Source organism: Condylura cristata, unplaced genomic scaffold (genome assembly GCF_000260355.1).
Source record: "Condylura cristata isolate star-nosed mole 26May11 unplaced genomic scaffold, ConCri1.0 scaffold00004, whole genome shotgun sequence".
NCBI classification, from domain to species: Eukaryota; Metazoa; Chordata; class Mammalia; order Eulipotyphla; family Talpidae; genus Condylura; species Condylura cristata.
This window is the reverse complement of record NW_004567105.1, coordinates 31,177,091-31,196,995: the sequence shown is the minus strand read 5'-3', so window position 1 is coordinate 31,196,995 and position 19,905 is coordinate 31,177,091. Positions and strand designations below refer to the sequence as shown.

The following is a 19,905-nucleotide window of genomic DNA, read 5'->3' as shown; positions in this document are numbered from 1 at the left end:
ATTTTTGCTTTTTCTTTTTAATACACGGAAATTTATTCCTAATAGCTCCTATACCTCAAAAGCCACTGACCTACATTTTCTGGTATGTCTGTCACACATACATATTTCTCCTTTTTAAAAGATCCACCTAGTTCTATAAAACAGTCAAAACCTAGCACTGCCAATTCACAAGGACACTGAGAACTCTGAAACTGAAAGCTTGCCATGCTCACAATACTCTTCACATTCGCACTGATCAATTTTTTTTTTCCTGCTTTTAAACGCCAAATAACCCTGTAGAAAATTTCCAGTTGGAATATAGTTTTAAAAACCTGATGTACTTAATGACTTTTAATTATGACGCCACTTCCCTATAATCACCCTTATGGGACTTTATGGTAAGTAGCAAAAATATCTTCCCTGAAAAGATGTGTTCTCTTTTGGTAAATAAAGCTATGAAATCAACAGGCCTGACCTCCAATTCTTAAATTTATTACAGAGACATTTGTAGTGAGAAGGGCATATATTTCCAGCTGGTATGGCAGTAAGGATTCCATACAGGGGCCTTTCAAATGCTCCTCAAGAAGACTGTCAGACCTGGATCTTGATGAGGCCAACACCCACTTTCTGACTCTGAAAAATAGTCAAAACTGGCACAAATACCAAAGATGAACATGGTAGAACACAGCGTGCCTTTTCTATGAGATGCAACTGAGTGACTACTTGATATTTAGTCTTCAATGATTTACTAAAAAAGTCTTTTGGGAAATTTTATGCCAAGTACCGCTGAGTTTTCGTTTTTGTCCTTTAAACTTATAGATAGGTTTGTCCTTTAACCTACGGACAGATTTATGGGCATGTCACTAAAAATGCTAACTTTGGGTCTTTTGATCTGGAGTATAATCTGTCACCATAATTTCTTTAAATGGGAAAACCAAGTACGGCTGGCAGTTTTGACTATTCCAAGAATGCAGCCAAGAAGATTCGTGTCCCACAGACGCACAGCATGTGGTCAGGTGCTTGATACACACCATGAACACAATGGGCTCATCCCTTGTCCCTGTACAAGGTGGAGGGCGCTGCACCTGGCATCGTGCCCTCATTCAGGAGAACGTGCAGCATTGTTCTTGACACAAGAACTCATGACTCCTGTTTGTTCTCTATCAGAACTTTCAACCCTGCAGCCTGGGCTGACAGGGCAGGTGACCAGGCCTCTAAGCCAACTACTTCAGCTTGAACCTCTGGCAGGAGGAAAGGTTAAGAGTCACTAGGTTTGGCACAACCACTTCCACTTTGGTGCTGCTAAGCTCCTCTTCCCATCTTTTTTGGTTATATTTGTCCAAATAACCTTTGGATCATCTTTGAATCCCAAATGTCATAGAACAATGCAGCAAAGTAAGACCAACTTTACTGTCTCCAGCCTTGCCTTATCCTGCTCAGCAAATATTAAACAGGTAAAAGCCACAGCCCAAGGGATGCCGGGCTACATACTCATTTTGCCAGTAGACCTGTCACACAGGTTGAGTTAAGTTTATGTAGAACAATCCAGAACACTTTAGTGTGGAAAAATAGTATTATATAAAGCTTAATATTAAACATTATGAAAAAATACATATTTACAGAAGGAACTACAAAATACAACTATGTACAATAATATCTGTTACCTTTAAATTACATAAATTCTTTAAAATTCTCCAGATTAATAAATTATACATAGTATCAACAGAATAGCTGGCACCTCTGTAAGGCATGGAGCGAGATATTTTTTTAAATCACATGGAGATCTTCGGGTACATTCTTAATGCCTTGGATAGCCCGCATCTGAAAGGAAGCACAGTGTAATTACAGATTGGAACAAGAGGTGTTAACGTTGGATATTCTGTTGGTGAAAGTTATAGATGGGAAAGAGTAGCAGAAATGACTAAGCTCAGCAGGGTTAAGGATGACAGCATTTTGGGGGACCAGGCATTCCATTAGAAGCACAGATTATGGGATGGGAAAGGCAGGTGATTCTAATCTACTTCCTCTGGTTTTATAAGTTAGCCCACAGAGTGGCAGCGTAACTCACTCAGGGTTACACAGCTTGATAATGCTAATTAGCTGCAGACCTAGGACCTAAATTTTAACTTTCAGAAACCTGATGATTATTCTTATTTGTACAGCAGTTGGCCTCCTTCAGAATCACTCAATATTAATCTAAGAAAAGAGTCTTGAACAAGTCAAAATGAGAAGAAGAAATGACCACAATCTCCCAGAGCTCCTTCAATCCTGGAGCTTTTGAAAAGATCTGACAGCAAAATACTTAATTTGCTGTACAGGTACATTACGTGATTAACAACCGGACTCACTATGTGATTTACAACTGGACTCACTTTAATAGTAGCTCTCAAACATTGTGCTTTGCAGATTATTTACTATTTCACATACTCACTAGATGGGTGGGCACATGGTATAGAGACTAAATAAAAAAAAGCAAATAGCGATTAATTGAACATGACTTAGACATGGAGATAAAACAGCTCTGAGATAACAGTCATCAAAAAAACAATTTGATTTGTAGGCTTCATGTAGGCGGGAACTGAGGTCTTGACATGAGTGATCAACCTCTCTGAATGGGTCCTCCACCCCCATCAAGCAACTTTATAAAATATCCAGGGTCAGAACCACCCAGCTCAGCTCCTCCCAAATTCCTGAGCAACAGACACTGTGAGATAATAAACACTGAAATAAGATGCTAAGCTTGGGGTAATCTATTAGACAGTAATACATAATGCAATGTAACATCAAGTTTGCAAAGGTCTGTGTGATAACTGAGGTCATAATGATATTCCAGAGTGGGACAAGTTAGGAGGGTCGTTCACTTACCAAGTCATTACTGTCTGATCACAGCAGTACCTTATAGAAATTCATAATATTTTTTTCTACTAGAATTTTCAGTTTAAAACATTATATATTTGTTCTAGAAAATTTAGGAAAAACTTCACACACAAAAGAAGAATCCAAAAAAACAGAGAACCTTGTTTGACTACGGTGATACATTTCCTTTCCACTGTCTTCTCAACCTTCCACTCAAGCCTCTGGGTAGAGGGGTAAATAGGTAGCACACAATGGAAGAGCTGTAGCTTATTGATTAACAGTTTCCAAATTGAGCACAGCTTGATTAATGCATTTGTGAGTGAAGGAAGCTCCTACCTCTGTGATACTCTGGATTCACATTTTCATAGATTGGAAACAAGGGGTTTTCTTGTTCACTTCGTAGCTTTCTTGCTCTGAGCACGTCTCTTACGCACTGATGTAGGTACACGTACTGACACTGTGAAGAAGCAAAAAGCATCGTCAGACTGTCCTCAAGCACCATCAAATAAGCAAATTATGCCAGGCTGTACTGTGCATTTTACAAATTATCTCATCTGAACATTTTGATAATTTAGTGAAGCAGAGATAATCATTCAGACAAGTGGAGATCCAGAGAAGTTAAGTAACTTCTCCAAGGTTACACATCTAAAAAGCAGAGAAACTTGGACTTGGTCTTGGGTGTGTGACTCAAAGTCCATGCTCTTTTTATGACACCAGTCTCTTTAGATAAATCGTAATTTCACTACATTATTGAATGAGCCAATCATTTCACTACATACTCTTGTTCTGTCCCCTTTTTTAAAAAAATAATATGTTTATTTTTACATCGTTTTGTGCCTTTTTCCATCTCAGCTGTAATTCCCATGGGCTTCCCATCGCCAAATCTCCCGTGTGTCTATTCCCATTTTTAGGGATATAGTGGGGGGAGAGGGGGAAGGAGGTGTATGTAATAGACACACCCGACTGTCAGTTCTGAGAGCAAGGCCAGTGTCTTCTCTCTCTTGGGTCTCTTGGCATTCAAATTTGGCTGATGGAAGAATCTCAAAGCTATTGGCTAATCACAGAGAACAACAGACGGTACAAAGTAAAACAAACACAGAAGTCAGTGTTTAGGTAAACCATAAAGGACCACAAAGAACTCAACGGATTACAGAAGCTCAGTCATAGGCAGCTAAAGTTGTGCACTGGTCGTTTTCCTTACCACCAGCTGATGTCTCTAATAAGGGAGCAGGTGTTTGTATAACCATGGTGCTTGGCCATGGACTCTCCTTTAGGGCACAGCAGTGGCTCAGGGCCCAGGGAGAGGGAAGGCAGGTAGGAGAGCATAACACTATGGGGGGGGGAGGGATGTGGGGTGCCAAGTCCATCTCCAGCCAGCCTAGGCTTAATCAAGAGCTTTCTTAGGACCTCAGTTTCCCCATCTGTAAAATAAGGAGGCCAAGGGTTCTTCTAGAGCTAATGCTCTTTGATCATGAAAGGACATAGAAGATGCATCATCCTGCTAAGTTCAATGGATATATTAAAAAACATTCCTGGGCCCATGAGTAAGGAGATCAGTGCAGTTGATCTTAGGAGTATTTAAAAGGCTTGAGATACTGAGACTGTTAAATCTTCCCTCACCAACAATCTTTAAAAGTAAACAAGTGTTTATTTTTAGGGGTTATCACTAAACAATTGCCCCGACTGGAAGCTAGCCTGGCTACCTACTCCTGATGCTTTCTAATGTAGGTCCAGTCTAGCCATTAAATCAGGACATTTTAAAAAATAAGTCATTCCTATATGAAGCCTGCATTCATATTAAAAGAACTACTCTCTGTATTTTGCTCACAAACCCTGTTTTATGCCTCTTTGAAAAATCAAGGCAGGTACTATTTTGGGTATTGTCGTCAGTATAAGCAGTCACTTTTGCCATCTTGAAAACAATCTACGAAATTGTAGATTGGTACTTCCCCATGTCCTCCCATTGAAACATACTTCATATTTTCTGAGATATTAAATTACTTTGGGACCTTGGAGTTAGTTTCCTGTGAGCTTTATTACCTCTATGCTACACCTTATTAATAAACTCAAACCTGTGCTCCATCAATGGCTTTGAAACCAGTAAATAGTCACTAATTTGTCTTGTGTTAAATATAAAGTCCTATCTTTCCAGAGGGAAAAAGAGGCCCCTTTTAGTAGAACCACTATTAAAATTTTAAGATTGTTAATGTGTGTCCCACTTTACCTTTAATGAAAAGTAGACAGTCTGATAAATGAAACTCGGATCATAAGAGATCAATTTTTTGTTCTGTCTAGTTAACTTGTGAGGCTCAGTCCCCTTTAATTTCACCAAAAGTTATAGTACGTGATAGTATTTCTAGAATCTACTAATAGCCTTTTTATGGTCTCAGTGTGCAGGTTAGTAGAGGAGCAGATATATGAACAAATACCTATAAAGCAATAAACTTAAGAGAGAATTATGTATAAAGCTTCTATCATAAGAAGCCATACGGTTCATATCTAAGGGAGGAAAGTATCAAGTCAGAAAGAAAAGGCAACATTTGTAAGAATTTGAGCCAAGAAGTAGGACATTCCAAATGACATAAATCATGTGAAAGTGAACATGAATTCTGGAAACGGTTAGAAGTCTAGTATAGTGAAAATATGGGCACAGAGGTCATGGGAAACCCAGATGACCCTGACATGAGGACTGAGATGCTTATTCCTGCAACAGCTCTCTGTTTCCATCTCAAAGGACACAGATGAGATGGCCAAACACGGTTCTTTAGCAAGTTATTGCTCTGTCTGAGGCTGCAAATTTCCCCACAGGCAGACTGGAGGGAGGGACAGGCACCCTTGAAAAGTCCCTCTAAAGCTTCTTTGTTTAGAAATCCTTGTTTTTTGATATAGGATGAAAACTTTTAATGACCCCTGCCCCTTTTTATTCCAAATAAGGTACAATAAAGTTGAGGCTGACTATGTCACGGACCCAGAAAAGTAATTCCAGAGGCAAGATGTTCTTCCCTTTTGCTCCCTCTGGTGCTGCTGTGTAGGTGAGGGAGCTCTGCCAACCTTGTGGGAAGCCCCGAGTCCTGCAGCCCCCATAGGCTCTGACTGTAAGATGCGACAATGGCAGCTTGTGGAATTCTTTGCCTTTTGACCATGGGGATTTATTTATTTATTTTAATAGTACAATAGTTTATTTTTACATTATTTTGTGCCTTTTCCATGTCAGTTTTAATCCCCATGGGCTTCCCATCACTAAATCACCCATGTGCCATCGCCATAGTCCAGCGCACTTCCCTGCCCTGCCCCACACCCCCATTTTTGATCCCATCCCCCACTCCACACCCTTAAAATGTCTCTGGTATATAGTTGTTCATTATTATTTTCCCCCCTGGTGAGCATGGGGATTTGTTTTAATAAAGGATTTTGCAGTTAATCGGAAACCCAAGGATAAATGGACTTGGATCTTTAAGACAATTATGTAGAGAGTTACAGGCTTGCTTTGAGTATGGAGATAAAGATCTGATCATGAAGTTCTGGGTAGTGGATCGGGTGTTTAGGGTCTTAGCTTCTCTAGAACAGAGCTCAAGTTCTAGTTTGATCACTTCATAGATGTGCAAAGCCTGTTAGCATCAGAACCTTGGTTTTCTAGACTGGAAGTGGAAAATAATACTTACTGCTCCTGTTTGGGTTTATTGAAAATTTGAGTTAACATGTTCAAAAATACCCTGCAACTGTCAAAGAACTGTACAAATGGAATGTTCATGCTTCTCAGTCAATATCCACTCTGATGTTTCCAGAGATACAAGGGGTGAGAAGATTCACTAGAGACAGAGTGGGGAGCAGAACAGGCAGATCGACTGAAACACATTGTTGAGGGGAGCAGCGGGCGAGACAACAGAGGTCTGCTGGATCATGTGGTTGATAGCACTGAGCTTTAGCCACTGTGTCACCAGGAAGTCCCTTTTTCTCTTTTCTCACTGATGTTCATGTGCTTACTCACTACTGTATCTTACAATGACCCCCACGACTGCTGGGCTTCTCCCCAGCATATGTGATAGATTAAAAAAAATCCATCTTTCTTCCTGTCTACCTAAACGAGATGGGCAACCACCATGGTGAAGGGCACATATCTTCCTCAGTGTCACTGGAATTTGTTTCAAAATACAAGTGCTAGAAAACATTTATACTTAGTTCTTTTTCTTTCCCTGATGAGTCATAGTCATTGCCCTTTGTCAGGTCAAAGTGCTAGACATTTGGGAGTAGGGAATGAGGTTTGTGGCCCCAGCCTGTAACTCTTACCTCGGTCTGGACCATGTGAACTCTGTGAAGTCTTAGGTCATGCACTGCTCCGTAAATGTCCACAGTGTCTTTAGAGTCTAGTTGCTGCAGGATTCGGTCCAGTGCCATAAAGGTACCAGTCCTCCCCACCCCAGCACTGGAAGAGATAGAAAAGGAAGACAGCACTTTTATTAAACTGGCCTTGCAGGATTCCAGACCCTACAGCAATCTTTCTTGTCCCATCCACATTATGGGAGAACATTGGTGTTTTCCTTGTTTTTTTTTTAAAGATTTGTTTATTTATACAGAATTGGGGTACAGACCAGGGGAAGAGGGGGTGGTGAGAGGATTCACCAGAGACAGAGTGGGGAGCAGGACAGGAGATATCTGCTGCACCATGTGGGTCACCTCCCTGGCTAGGGATTGAACTTGAACTGAAGCAGCTGTGGCTAGCTTTGCAGTGCTGTGCTTTAACCCGTTCACTACCAGGAAGGACCATCAATGCTTTTTCTTAAAGAAATGTAACCCAGTGCTCTAACCTTCCATCTCTTTTTCCTCCCTTCCCCCTTCCCAACCAGTGGTCAGAACTGCTTTACTTTTGATGCATGACACCTCCAGGCATGTGCTTATCTTTTTCCTACCTACCTGGAAATCCATAAACAGCATATTCATTTTATGTGTTTCAAAATGCTGAATATTTTTGCCAACTTTTCTATGAAATATAGTGTTTGGAGTTTCATCTATGGTGTTACATGTAGATCTAACTAACACCTTCATGGAGTTAATCCACCCTGGTAATCCATCCACCATGTGTATATTCCTTACTGATAAACAGTGGCGTCATCTTTAGTGTCCTCTGTTATGAGCTGTGTTGCAGTGAGCAACACTGTGCAATCAGACTGATCTCTAGCAGCAGATCTGCTAGATCATAGGGACTGAACAACTTCATCTTCACTAGGGGTGGCCAAATGCTCCCCAATGGCTGTATAACCTGGGAATTTGGAGCTACAATATTTCTTAGAAAAAGAACAGCTCTCCAGTGCTTCTAAGGGAGCATGCCTGCCATCCTTCAGAAAGTAGGAAACTCTGGAGCATCTCACATTCTTATTAAAATCATCAGGGTTCCAAGGACATATAAAAGCAGAGCTCCTATGGTGCTGGGCTGATTGGGAGAAAATGAATGCATTTGACATTTCTCTTACTCTAGCAATTCCCTGCTCATTATTTATTAGTGCCATTCAGATAGGGCTATCAAAGTGTGGCTGCAAGCATTAATTAGCTAAAGATCAGGATCCCCACAGAGAGAGAGAGTGAGAGCATGTGCTTGTTAGGTGGATTTTATGAACACACTCTCTGAAACAAAGAGAAGTTAGAGAGAACAGAAATTTAAGTGCAGCATCAGGTGCTACAGATAGCCAGTGCTACTTGACCTGGAGAAGTTCTGGAGCAGGGGACATAAAGGACTGTTGGGGTGTTTTTAGGTGAACAGAGACTAAGCCGTTTCTAGGAGTAAGGATAATGGCATGAGCAAGCGTCAGCTTGTGCCTCTCTTAAGTGGCTCAAGTGGGGAGAGGAGTTTATAGAAACCTGGATTGGGGGTGAGACAGGGCCACAATAATGGAGGAACTGAACATCACATAAAGAATTTGTGCTTTGTACAGTAAGAAAAAGAGCAAGAGGCAGAGAGAGGATGGAGGTGAACAAAGTAGAGAAGTCAGTGAAAGGAGCGAGGTTGTGGAGGCCCAGGGAGAAGCGTGTAAGAGCGTCCTTCAGGCCAGGCATCGTGTAGGCACAGACAAACCCTCCACCCACCAGATTCTCATGCTTACGCCTCTTTTGGAAACTCTTGGCTGCCATTTTACTGGCTCTCATAGTGATACCTGCAGTGCACGACGGTGGGCCCAGCCCCGGGGCTTCTGTTGATGTAGTCCCTGACGGTCCTCACAAACTGGATCAGGGACTGCGTGGTCTCTGGGACGCCGTGGTCTGGCCACACTGTATAGTGAAAGTGGCGGATGAGCCTGTGGGCATCCAGCTGCTCCTCCTGTAAGAGAGGAGAGGTGAACCTTCACCTTTGACGCTGCGCCCAGGGAGGAATAGCTGTGGGTCCACACTCCAGACACAGGACTAATAAATACGGAGGACACGAGTGTCCTTCATCATCCCTGGCTGGGTTGTTCCATGAAGTCACAGAAACGAACATACACTGCATATCCTGAACTCCCGGATGGTCCACTCAGGCAGCACAGACTCTGAAAGCATCTGCAGGATGAGGTCCCCGTAATAGAGGGAATCCTGGTCCCCTGGCCAGTAGTTGTCACACTTGACCTAGAGGGCGACAGAGAAAAGAATGAGTCCAGGCAGCGGTTCCGGCCCGCCTGTGACTTTGCAGGTGCTTCTCTCTTCTTTCCTTTCCCCCCAAAACATGCTCTTTTAAAATATTTTCTAGGTCCTCCCTGGTGGCGTAATGGGTTAGTACGTATGCAGCACTGTAAGCTCCCCGCAGCCACTTCTGTGTGAGTTCAATCCCTGGCCCAGAGGTGACCCACATGGCGCGGCAGACCTCTCCTGACCCGCCCGCTGCTCCCCTCAGCAGTGTGCTTCGTCAGTTGGCCTGTTCTGCTCCCCACTCTGTCTCTGTTGAATCCTCTCACTGCCCCTGCACCTCTGGCCTGTACCCCAGTTCTGTATGCATAAATAATCTTAAAAAAGTATATACTCTTTAAAAAAATTTAAAAATGTTTTCTAAAAAAAGTGAGCCCAGAGAACACGACTCATCTATGAACCTGGACTTTCCCTCTTTCAAATGTCTCCTGAGTCCGCAGCCGTCGCAACTGACCCTGAGACCACCTGCTTTGTGCAAACGCTTTCAGGGCCAGTGCTGAGGCGCTACTGCGCCACAAGAGGGCGACACTGAGCAACACCCCAGACGGGATTCCTTCACCTGTTTTTTTTTTTTTTTTTTTTTTTTTAAAGATTTATTTATTTATTCATACAGAACTGGGGTACAGGCCAGAGGCTCAGGGGTGGCGAGAGGATTCACCAGAGACAGAGTGGGGAGCAGAACAGGCAGATCGACGAAGTACACTGCTGAGGGGAGCAGCGGGCGGGTCAGGAGAGGTCTGCCACGCCATGTGGTCACCTCCAGGGCAGGCGGGAATCGAACTCATGTGGAAGTGGCTTTAGCTTCTCAGTGCTGCGCTTCAACCCGCTGTGCCACCAGGGAGGGCCTTCCTTCACCTGTTTTTGTTGATTCCGTCAACATTTCCCTTCCATTAGTAGATAAACCGCATTCACAAATTCTTTTTCATTCCGAAGAAATATCTAACTGGACAAAAGAAGGCATTGTCTTGGTACTATTCTGTCTCTAATCTGATTTTGCTGTCCTAACCTGGACAGAGGCTATAAATGAAGTTATTTAGTCAATCCTCCATGGATAGAAAGAAAGGAGGAGGCCTGTGACTATGTATTTACTGAGCACAGACATTGGCACATGACATGTAATCTCTCTTTTAGTCCCAAAAGTAATACTGTAGAGGATTACAAACATTGTTAAAACAATGATTTGTTTAATTTGTCCACAAACTATTTTGGCTCTGCAGACACAGCCTAAGATGTACTTCTTTCCTGACAGCAGAGGGAGAACTAGCGACTCTCGACTCTTGTGAGGTCCTGCTGCCTCCACACACACGAGAAGCAAGGGTCCACTCCTCTGTCAGGGGTACTTCTGATAACCCCAGCCCTTAAATTCATATTTGACTAAAACCTCAGACCCTGAGCAGCTGACCATCCCGACCACCTGTTTTGTGCAAATGCTCTCAGGGTCGGTAGCGCCACATGGGGGCGAAACTGAGAATTACTTGGATTTACTGAGTGATCTGATTCACTAATAATGTTCTCTCGCCACCGCACTTTGGCTTTTCTGGGGTCTAACTTTGGACAGCAGGGTGGAATTCCATGCAGGTGGCGGGAAGCAAATTTGGGAAGCCAGAGACTGTTTACTCACTCGGCCCTTCTCAACACACTGGGTCACCATGACGATGTTGTGAACATTCTGTTCCCACGCCATTTTCCAGAAGTCATCCTTGGTGCCAGGAAGTGGTCCTTGAGTAGCGATGTATTCTCTTCTGAAGTTGTTGCCCTGCAATGAATTTACAATATGGAGAGTCAGAAACAATGGGCCTCTTCAGAATTATAAACAAAGCTCTAGCTGTGTAGATGAGATGAGATGTAGGTTTTTGCCAGGTCCCTGACTGAGAAAAAGATATTAACGTAGTGTCAAGGCCTGGGCGCAGAAAGGACAAAGGCCGGAACATCGCACCATTGTTAGGCGCCAAACTCCCTTTTATTAGACTGGATCTTAACTAAAAGGCAGTGGAGGATGCAAGCCATGATTTAGAAAGCACTTCATTTTGTGTGTGTGTGTGTGCGTGTGTGTGTAGGCTGAGGGGCTGACTTCGAAAACGAGACTCCCTAGTTAATGTACAAGAGTGTCAGCTATTTTGGACCACTGACATTAGGTTAACACTGGGGAGGTATGGCATGGAGGGAAGCTTAAGGGAAGGCTATTTTTGAGTATCTACCCTATAGCTTGCCAAGGGTCAGGATTTTCATAGATCTTATTTAATCTGGGAACCACATTTCTCTGAGCTACAATACTTCATTTGTTCTGCTCTCCAACAACACCAAATACTTGCCATGCCTATTCGAAATCCTTTTTCTTCTTGTCTCACTTCAAGGCCTCTACATTGTCACCTCTGCCACTTCCATACCCACCCACCCAAACACAGCCTCTCAGCTGGCTAATGCTTACTCATCCTTAAGAGTCTTGGCATGTTGCCTGATAGGCTGAACTTCGTTGGCTATCTCTCTGCTGGGAGATATTCTCCCCTCAGCAGCTCCTGCATTAACTTCTAGTCCCTTGTTACTCAAAGAGTGGTCCTTCAACCAGCAGCCTGGTGGGCACGTGGGAACTTGCTGGAAATGCAGAGTCCCGGGTCCTCCCAACTTTGTTGAATCAGAGCCTGCTTTTTACCAACACCCCCCCCCCCCAGCCATGCAGCTGTGTATTGAGGAAGCACCACACTAGCTTCTTTTTTATGTCATTGTCTGGCTATGTCCTGCTATCCCAGTTCTGCTGAGCTTTTCTGCAGGATCAAGATTACACCCAACCTTATCCCTGTACACAGCACAGACTCTGACAGTCTTCTCACCCTTCAGACCTGAGAAGCGTGGGGAACATGTAGGTGGAGAGGTGTCTCCAGTGTGGCCAGCCACCCAGGGTATGAGGGCGTAGTGGGCCACTTACCGGAATGTAGCTGGCATTAATGTAGTCGGAGCACGGGTCATCGTCTACATTGGACAGCTTCACTCGAGAGGCATCATCTGGAAGGCAGTTTATTTTTTTAAAATATTATTAAAAATATTTCGAAAAAGTTTTTAATCGAGGTAACACTGCTTTACACTGTCTATGATTTACAGGCACAGGCACACCTCCTTAGATGTATGTAGCCACACCACATCTACCAGGAAGGCACCCACAGTCCTCCACCAGAGTCCACTGTGCTTCCTTCTACTTTTCTCTCCCCAGCCCCCGCTCCACCCTGGAAGCCTCAGTTCGGTGATCGGATTTCTAAGCTTTGTTTTTCTTTGATTTTACCCAACTCTTTGTTTTGTTGCTCTATATTCCACATATCAATCATATAAGCGACACCATCTGGCATTTGTCTTTCTTCTTATTTGCCTATCACAATTCCCTACAGGTCCATCCATGTTGTTACAAATGGAAAGAGTTTATCTTTTCATTTTATAGTTGAGTAGCATTCTATTGTGTATACCAGATTTTTCTAATCCATTCTTTGTCATTGGGCATTTAGATTGCTTCCGTAACTTCACTTTCCTAAACAGTGCTGCAATGAACATGGAAAAGCATATATCCCTTTGAATTAATTTTATTTTTGCAGTTTTTGAGTAGATACCTGGGAGTGGAATTGCTGAATCATATGATAGACCTATTTTAATTATCTTGAGAAGTCTATATTGATTTCTATAGGGGCAAGAACCATTTGCTTCAAATCCTTGATAACACTTGTTGTTTCTTTTTGACATGGGCCATTCTCACAGGTGTTAGATAATGTCTCATTGTGGTTTTATTTGCACTTCCCTGATAAGTGACCATGAACATTTTTTCATATGGAAGGCAATTTACCGAGAGATTTGTCACTAAGACTTAGGGTGCGTCTCTACTTTATTAAAATCATGTTACTTGCCATGCATTATCTCTGATCCCCACAACTACCCTATGAAGGAAGTATTCTCATCTTCCTTTTACAGATAAAGTCCGGAGAACAGCTTTGTTCACTGTGCAAGTGGTCCACAAACACACAAATAAAAAAGCTCTTTGAAGTTCTCTCTGAGTTTTCCTTTGTAATACCATCACACTGTCTGATGGAGTGGCCATCCCCATTTTACTGCTGGGATGAAAACAATCCAGAAAAATGGTCTTCTGTTACTCTACCTAACAGTGTTAGACATATTTATACACACACACACACACACACACATATGGGAATTGCTAACCCGAGACTTTGCTAAGTAAACCCAGGTAGGCTACCTATAGGCTTCCGAGATGAAGTAATAAGAGCAAAAGGTGAACTGTCACCAGCAGAAGAGGCCTCATAGGATCAGAATGTAGGCTGGGTTACCCTTCTGGAGGCAAGCGCAGTAACACACAACTCACGCCTTTTGAAAGGCATTCAGAGCCTCTATGTTCCAGTTGTAGCTGACCCTAGGTTTTACTAGCCCCATTTTATTCCTGGAAAAGAGAAGAAGTGGCTAGAGGAAGACAGTTTTACAAATTCCAACATAAAACTCACAGGGCAATATATTGTTGTATCGATTTTTCCCTCTGTTCTCCGGCAAGAGCGCAATGTCACATGATTGGTTTCGACCCACGTCTTTCAAGTCCTGTTGGATAAAAAAAAGTTTACAAGTAAAGAATAGGAAAACATAAGACAAATCATGAAGCCTTTGAGATGCGTAATAATATGAGCATATGCACATTCGCTGCTGTTTAGGGAACACCAAATTTGATGAACAGAGTCTGGACCCCAGTGGGCCCCATGGAAAGTATGCTCGTTTGCATTCTCCAGATGAACTAACAGGAAAACTAACTTGCCCCGCGTCACACAGCTGGCAAAACTAAGGCTGGTGGTGGGTATAGCTTGCAGGGAACAGTTGGTTCCTAAGTGAGCTCCTCTGGGCTTCTAATCAGCCTATGAATCAATCAGCAGGGAGGGTGGGGAGGGAAATTCTGCTAAGATTTGGGGTGCTAAAGTGTCATTGCATTTGAGGTGTACCTCGTATTCCTTGGAGAGAAGGTAGTTGGAGTCGGCCTGCAGCTTCATGAAGTGCCCTTCAAACTGATTTACTTTTATTGGGCTATAGTTAAAAACAGAAAGGAAAAAAATTAGTGAAGAAAGGGAAAATGCCAGAATCAGGCTGAGCTGTATTTCAAAAGCAGATAATGTAGTAATTAATGAGTTCTTTGCTTACCAAGAAGTTTTCCGGCTACTGTGAGGAACCCAAAAGGAAACGAAAAACCACATTAGCAATTCTCTCACAGCACAATCAACTCATCTTTCAATAAATTATGTGAAGAAAAATGGGGTGCTCACCCTTTCTGGCCCAGGTTCAAGTGGACAGATAATGGTCGATCCCGACGGATACTCAGGTGGGCAGAAGGTCTTTCTCGACCATGGCTAACACATAATGGAGAGCATTTATATTCTGATCATGAAACTTAAAACAATTTCCCCATTTATGGTAAGGCTATGCATGTTTGTGCAAATATGGGTTTCTCAGTACTCAAGCAGATTTACACTCAGCCAACATCTCTTTGAAGGAGGGGAAGAACATAAAGAAGAAATAGATTTTTCCCACTCAGAAACGGATCTCTGTAATAGCTGAGATTTGTCTTCTGGTTTTTGGCTACAGGTCGTAATCACTTCCCACACTCTCAATAAAACTTCCCTTAGGGAGAAAAACAACAGTAAAACCTAGGATGCAAGACATGACTGCAAGAGAAGACGATGTGCCAAGTGGAAGAAGTTCTCGAAGAGAAGAGGCCAGAGTCCTGGGGCCTCATCCTTTTTGGTTCTTTCTGGTCTCTTCTTAAAATTAGTATGGCGGAGACTAGTTACCGAATGGTATGTCAAGCACACTTTTAGCATGTTTCAGAAAACCAGCGGGCACAATATTTGCAGACATCTCTGTCTCCTTGAGGTATGGAACCACGGAAAAACATGGTTTCTTTTTCCTCCTGTGCATATAGAGTTACTTCATATTTAAAGAAAGCTGTAGCTGGTCCCTCAATCATTAGATAAGGGCAGAATTCAGCAATGCTACCTAGAAAGGCTGAAAAAATGAGTCATGATTTTAGGGGTTGACTTTTTTTTTCCCCTGAGAAACAAATGACGGTTCTGGAGACATTTTTTATTTTTCCTTCTCTCTTTTCAGACTATTTTCAGTTGCATCTTTAAAGTTGTGGTCCGATCACTGGGGGGAGGTTTGCACTCACCTGGCTTTCTGTCTGCAGATGAATAAGGCAACGACGGCTACGAGCATGCCAATTAAGAACAGTCCCGCACTCACACCTTCGATAACGCCAAACAAAGGCTCTACAGGAACCCAGACAGAAACAACAAATCCGGGAGGGGGAAATTAGTGTTAATGAACCAGTAAGAGAGCTGCTGAATCCTGTCTCCCCAGACATCATTCCAGAAGAATCCTAAGGCTGTTCACACAGAGGCTAGAAATGTGCAGCCGAGAAGATAACCTGCTATCTGTTTTCCTGTAATGGCCGCTCAGCCATTATACTTTTGAAGATAATGTTGTTCACTTTGCTGAGAAATTGTGGCCTTTGTGCTTCTATGTAAAGCTTGGGACTCTTGAGGTAAAGGTTAACACTAATATAAAAATGTCACTAATATAAAAATGCTTTTTCAGGGGCCCTCCCTGGTGGCACAAGGAGTTAAAGCACAGCACTAAGGAGCTAAAGCCACTTCAGCATGAGTTTGATCCCCACCTGCCCCAGAGGTGACCACATGGCGTGGCAGACCTCTCCTGACCCACCTGCTACTCCCCTCAGCAGTGTACTTCATCGATCTGCCTGTTCTGCTCCCCACTCTGGCTATGGTGAATCCTCTCACTGCCCCTGCACCTCTGTCCAGTACCCCAGTTCTGTATGCATAAACAAAAATCTTTTTAAAAAAATGCTTTTCCATCTGTATGAAGCCAGTCACAAGCATTTGGGACTTTAACAAATAGAGCCTATTGCTGAGAATTATCATAACAAAACCTCTTTTATTATCTAGAATGGTTTTGCTATTGGGAATTTATAAGTAAGTTAAGTCCATTTTAAAAGCAGCTGTATTGAAACCGAATTCACATACTGTACAATTCAATGATTTAAGTATAGAGTTTTGAAAATATGACCACATTCATTTTTCATCCCTCCCAAGGAAGCACCCTACTTTATAGCAATCATTCTCCATTCTTCCTCACCCTAGACCCTAGCAACCACTAATCTACTTTCTGTGCCATCAATTTCCTTACTTTGGATGTTTCCCATAAATTGATCACTATGTGATCTTTTGTGACTTGTTTCTTTCACTTAGCATAATGTTTTCAAGGTTCATCTATGCTATAACATGCATCAGTGGTTTATTCTTTTTCACGGGTGAATGATATTCCATTTTGTGGATATATCACATTTTGTTTATATATTCATCCATTGATAGACATTTGGATTAACACTATTTTTTTTGGTTATTATGAACAATGCTATCAACATTTGTGCACAAGTATCTATGAGGAGATATGTTTTCATTTCTCTTGGGTAAACTTAATTTTTAAAATATACTATTTCAAATAGGAAAGAATTGTTTTTAAAGGTTTATTTATGCATACTAGACCTGGGGTACAGGCGAGAGATGTGGGGGGAAGGGAGGTGAGGGGATGCACCAAAGACAGAGGCAGAAATGACATTGCTGAGGGGAGAAGAGGGGAGACAGGAGAGGTCTGCTGTGCCATGTGGGTCAGCTCCCTGGTCAGGGATCGAATTCAGGCTACAGTAGCTAGTGATAGCTTCATGGTGCTGAGACTTTAACTCTGGTGCCACCAGGGTGGCCCATTAAATAGGAAAGACTTGTTTTCACAAAATCCCTGCTTGATATTAAATTATAAGCATACATCTAAGTCTTCCTAATTGTGTTCTGATCTCTTTTTGGTTTGGTAAGTGGGAGATTAGACTGACATTTGGCATAAATAAAATGGGAGTGCTTGTGAACCTGAGTTATTGTTTTTCATGCAGCATGAAACACTGCAGTTAGGTATAAAGAACTTCCAGAGATTAGTATTGCAGAAAACTGGTTACTAAGAAAGGTTGGAACAGACAATGGTAATAAGACAATATGTCCGAAGAAATAATGTTTTTCGTAGTATGATGTGAAGATTCTGAGTCAGTGAAGTTCAGGCAGAAATTACCAACATTCAAACTTCACTGTCTTGTGCAGGTTGCTTAAACACTTGGTACCTCAGGTTGTAACTTTTAAAATGGGGGTAATGACAGTATGTATCTTAAAAGGGTATAGTGAGGATTGGAAAAATTATTCTAAGGACAGCATTTAAAACTGTACTCCTTCATCAGCCAGTTTTTCTAATACATTAGAGAAGTTTCATAAATTTCTACAGCCTTCCACATGAACTTTTCTTTTTTTAAAGATTTATTTATTTGTGCATACAGAACTGGGTTACAGGCCAGAGATGCGAAGGGTGAGAGGATTCACCAGAGACAGAGCGGGGAGCAGAACAGGCAGATCTACGAAGTACACTGCTGAGAGGAGCAGCGGGAGGGTCAGGAGAGGTCTGCCACGCCATGTGGTCACCTCCGGGGCAGGCGGAAATCGAACTCATGCGGGAGTGGCTTTCGCTTCTCAGTGCTGTGCTTTAACCCACTGCGCCACCAGGGAGGGCCCACATTAACATTTTATAGTGTAAGAGCAACATGTAACAAGCAAAAGGGAAAATTTTTTCTATGTATCTGCACACATATATTTCCACTTATGACCTAAAACTTTTGTACTTACTTATACTTTGGCCTAGTAATCTCTTGATTTGAATGTTTTGCACTCTCACTATTTTAAATAAGTTAATTTTTACTATAGGATTTGATAATGCTACCTTCTTTGGGAGACTAATCCCTATTCTTCCCAGTCATGCATTCATATCAATCAATGATCATATAAAGATTTAATTCCAAGTGAACAAAGTGTTCTCCCACCTCCAGTCACATCATTTGGTCTCCCACTAGCAACCCCAATGGGTGACATGTCAGTCACCAGAATATGTGGTGGATGAGAAGGTTTACCTTACCTGACTCAGTGGTGATGGGCAAAGAGAAGAAAGTATCTGAATAAAGTGGATTTTTAAATTCCTTCAGGTCTTCATCAAACAACTGTGTAAAAGCCCGGATGCTGATTCTGAAAAGAAAACAGATATATTTAAGAGCAAATTGGTGGCCAGTAGGACAGCAGGGCTGACTGAAAAATGTGTCCAGGGAGAAGTAGGGTAGTTACCTGCTCAGAATGTATGTATGGTAAGGTATGGATTAGATGTAGGTTTATGCAATCATTCATTCATTCATCAAACACTACTGAATACCTACTCTGCGCTAGTTCCCATTTTAGGAGTTGGCAATACTGCAAGGAACAGTACTCTACCATCTCAGAGGTTACATCCTTGTGTTAAAAGTCAGTCACTAACTACACAAATCTAACATACCCTGAGGTGATATGGTCTATGAAAAAGAAAAGAGCTAAGTAAGGGGGAATGGATGAAATGGGGAAAGGCACATGGGTTTGCTTTATTCAGTGTGGTCACTGGAGTTCTTCTTAATCAAAGGATATATTCACTGAAATCTGAGGGAAAGGTGGGAGGGGTCACCTGCACCCCAGACAGAGGGAAACACAGTGGGAAATGGGCCTTGTTGAGGGACTGGGTCGCCCTCTCAGACTGGCTGGCCCTTGTGCAGAAAAGGGAGGATTAAGATAGTTCTAAAATTTGAGCTCAGGTATTTGAGAAAAATCACTGATAGAAATGGAGAGCCAGGCGGGGGAAAGAGGATGAACCCCCTTCCGTCTTGAATTCCCACTTGCCTTTATTTCTATATTTTTGAGTCCTTCCCTACTTTTTTATGTCCGGCTATAATGAAGCTCCCTTCAGGAAGCTTTTTGATTCTTTATAGCACTTGCTTATCTACACTCCTCCTACATCTTTCTGATTAACAGATGTGCCTTCTTTCCCTCACTATATTGTAAGGTCCTTGAAGACTAAGCTCCCTCTTATTTACTTTTCTCTTCCCCACCTCCCCTCACTCCCCCAGCACCTGGCCCAGGGCTTTTCACAGAGAAGGCATATACATTGAATCTATTACTAGCACGATACATATAATGATATGAGTAAGATTACTTTAATGAACAGATTGCTGATTGCAATTATTTCAACTCTCAGCATGTCCAGAATCAGCAGCACAAAGTCAAGGATCACGTGGCTCAATTTCCTTCACTTTTCTCAGGAAAACGAGGTCGAGAAGCTGACTATCTGATTGTGCTCACATTGCTGTTCTATTTAGAATAGAAACAAAACCAGATCAGCACTTTCCCAACCTCCCAAGCTCCTCTCACCTATAATAATCTGCCCTTTCGCTTCCCAAATGGAACAGCACTGATTTTGCAGCCAGATAAG

General features: G+C 42.4%; 1 protein-coding gene across 2 annotated transcripts in view; it reads right to left on the bottom strand.

Moving 5' to 3' along the window:
- Positions 1 to 1,494: 1,494 nt before the first annotated feature.
- Positions 1,495 to 19,905, bottom strand: part of PTPRB (protein tyrosine phosphatase, receptor type, B) — a 117,436-nt gene continuing 99,025 nt past the window's right edge. The window contains exons 22-34 of one of the 2 annotated variants that reach the window (XM_004675896.1): positions 18,535 to 18,641; positions 15,680 to 15,779; positions 14,778 to 14,861; positions 14,656 to 14,673; positions 14,460 to 14,541; positions 13,977 to 14,067; positions 12,410 to 12,486; positions 11,108 to 11,242; positions 9,307 to 9,429; positions 8,982 to 9,145; positions 7,123 to 7,258; positions 3,172 to 3,292; positions 1,495 to 1,800 (exon numbers count right to left, since the gene is read on the bottom strand). In XM_004675896.1, coding sequence (XP_004675953.1) covers positions 1,778 to 1,800; positions 3,172 to 3,292; positions 7,123 to 7,258; positions 8,982 to 9,145; positions 9,307 to 9,429; positions 11,108 to 11,242; positions 12,410 to 12,486; positions 13,977 to 14,067; positions 14,460 to 14,541; positions 14,656 to 14,673; positions 14,778 to 14,861; positions 15,680 to 15,779; positions 18,535 to 18,641 — 1,261 coding nt within the window. In that variant the 3' untranslated portion in view covers positions 1,495 to 1,777. The remainder of the gene's footprint in view (positions 1,801 to 3,171; positions 3,293 to 7,122; positions 7,259 to 8,981; positions 9,146 to 9,306; positions 9,430 to 11,107; positions 11,243 to 12,409; positions 12,487 to 13,976; positions 14,068 to 14,459; positions 14,542 to 14,655; positions 14,674 to 14,777; positions 14,862 to 15,679; positions 15,780 to 18,534; positions 18,642 to 19,905) is intronic. The other variant, XM_012720534.1, reaches the window with a different exon arrangement.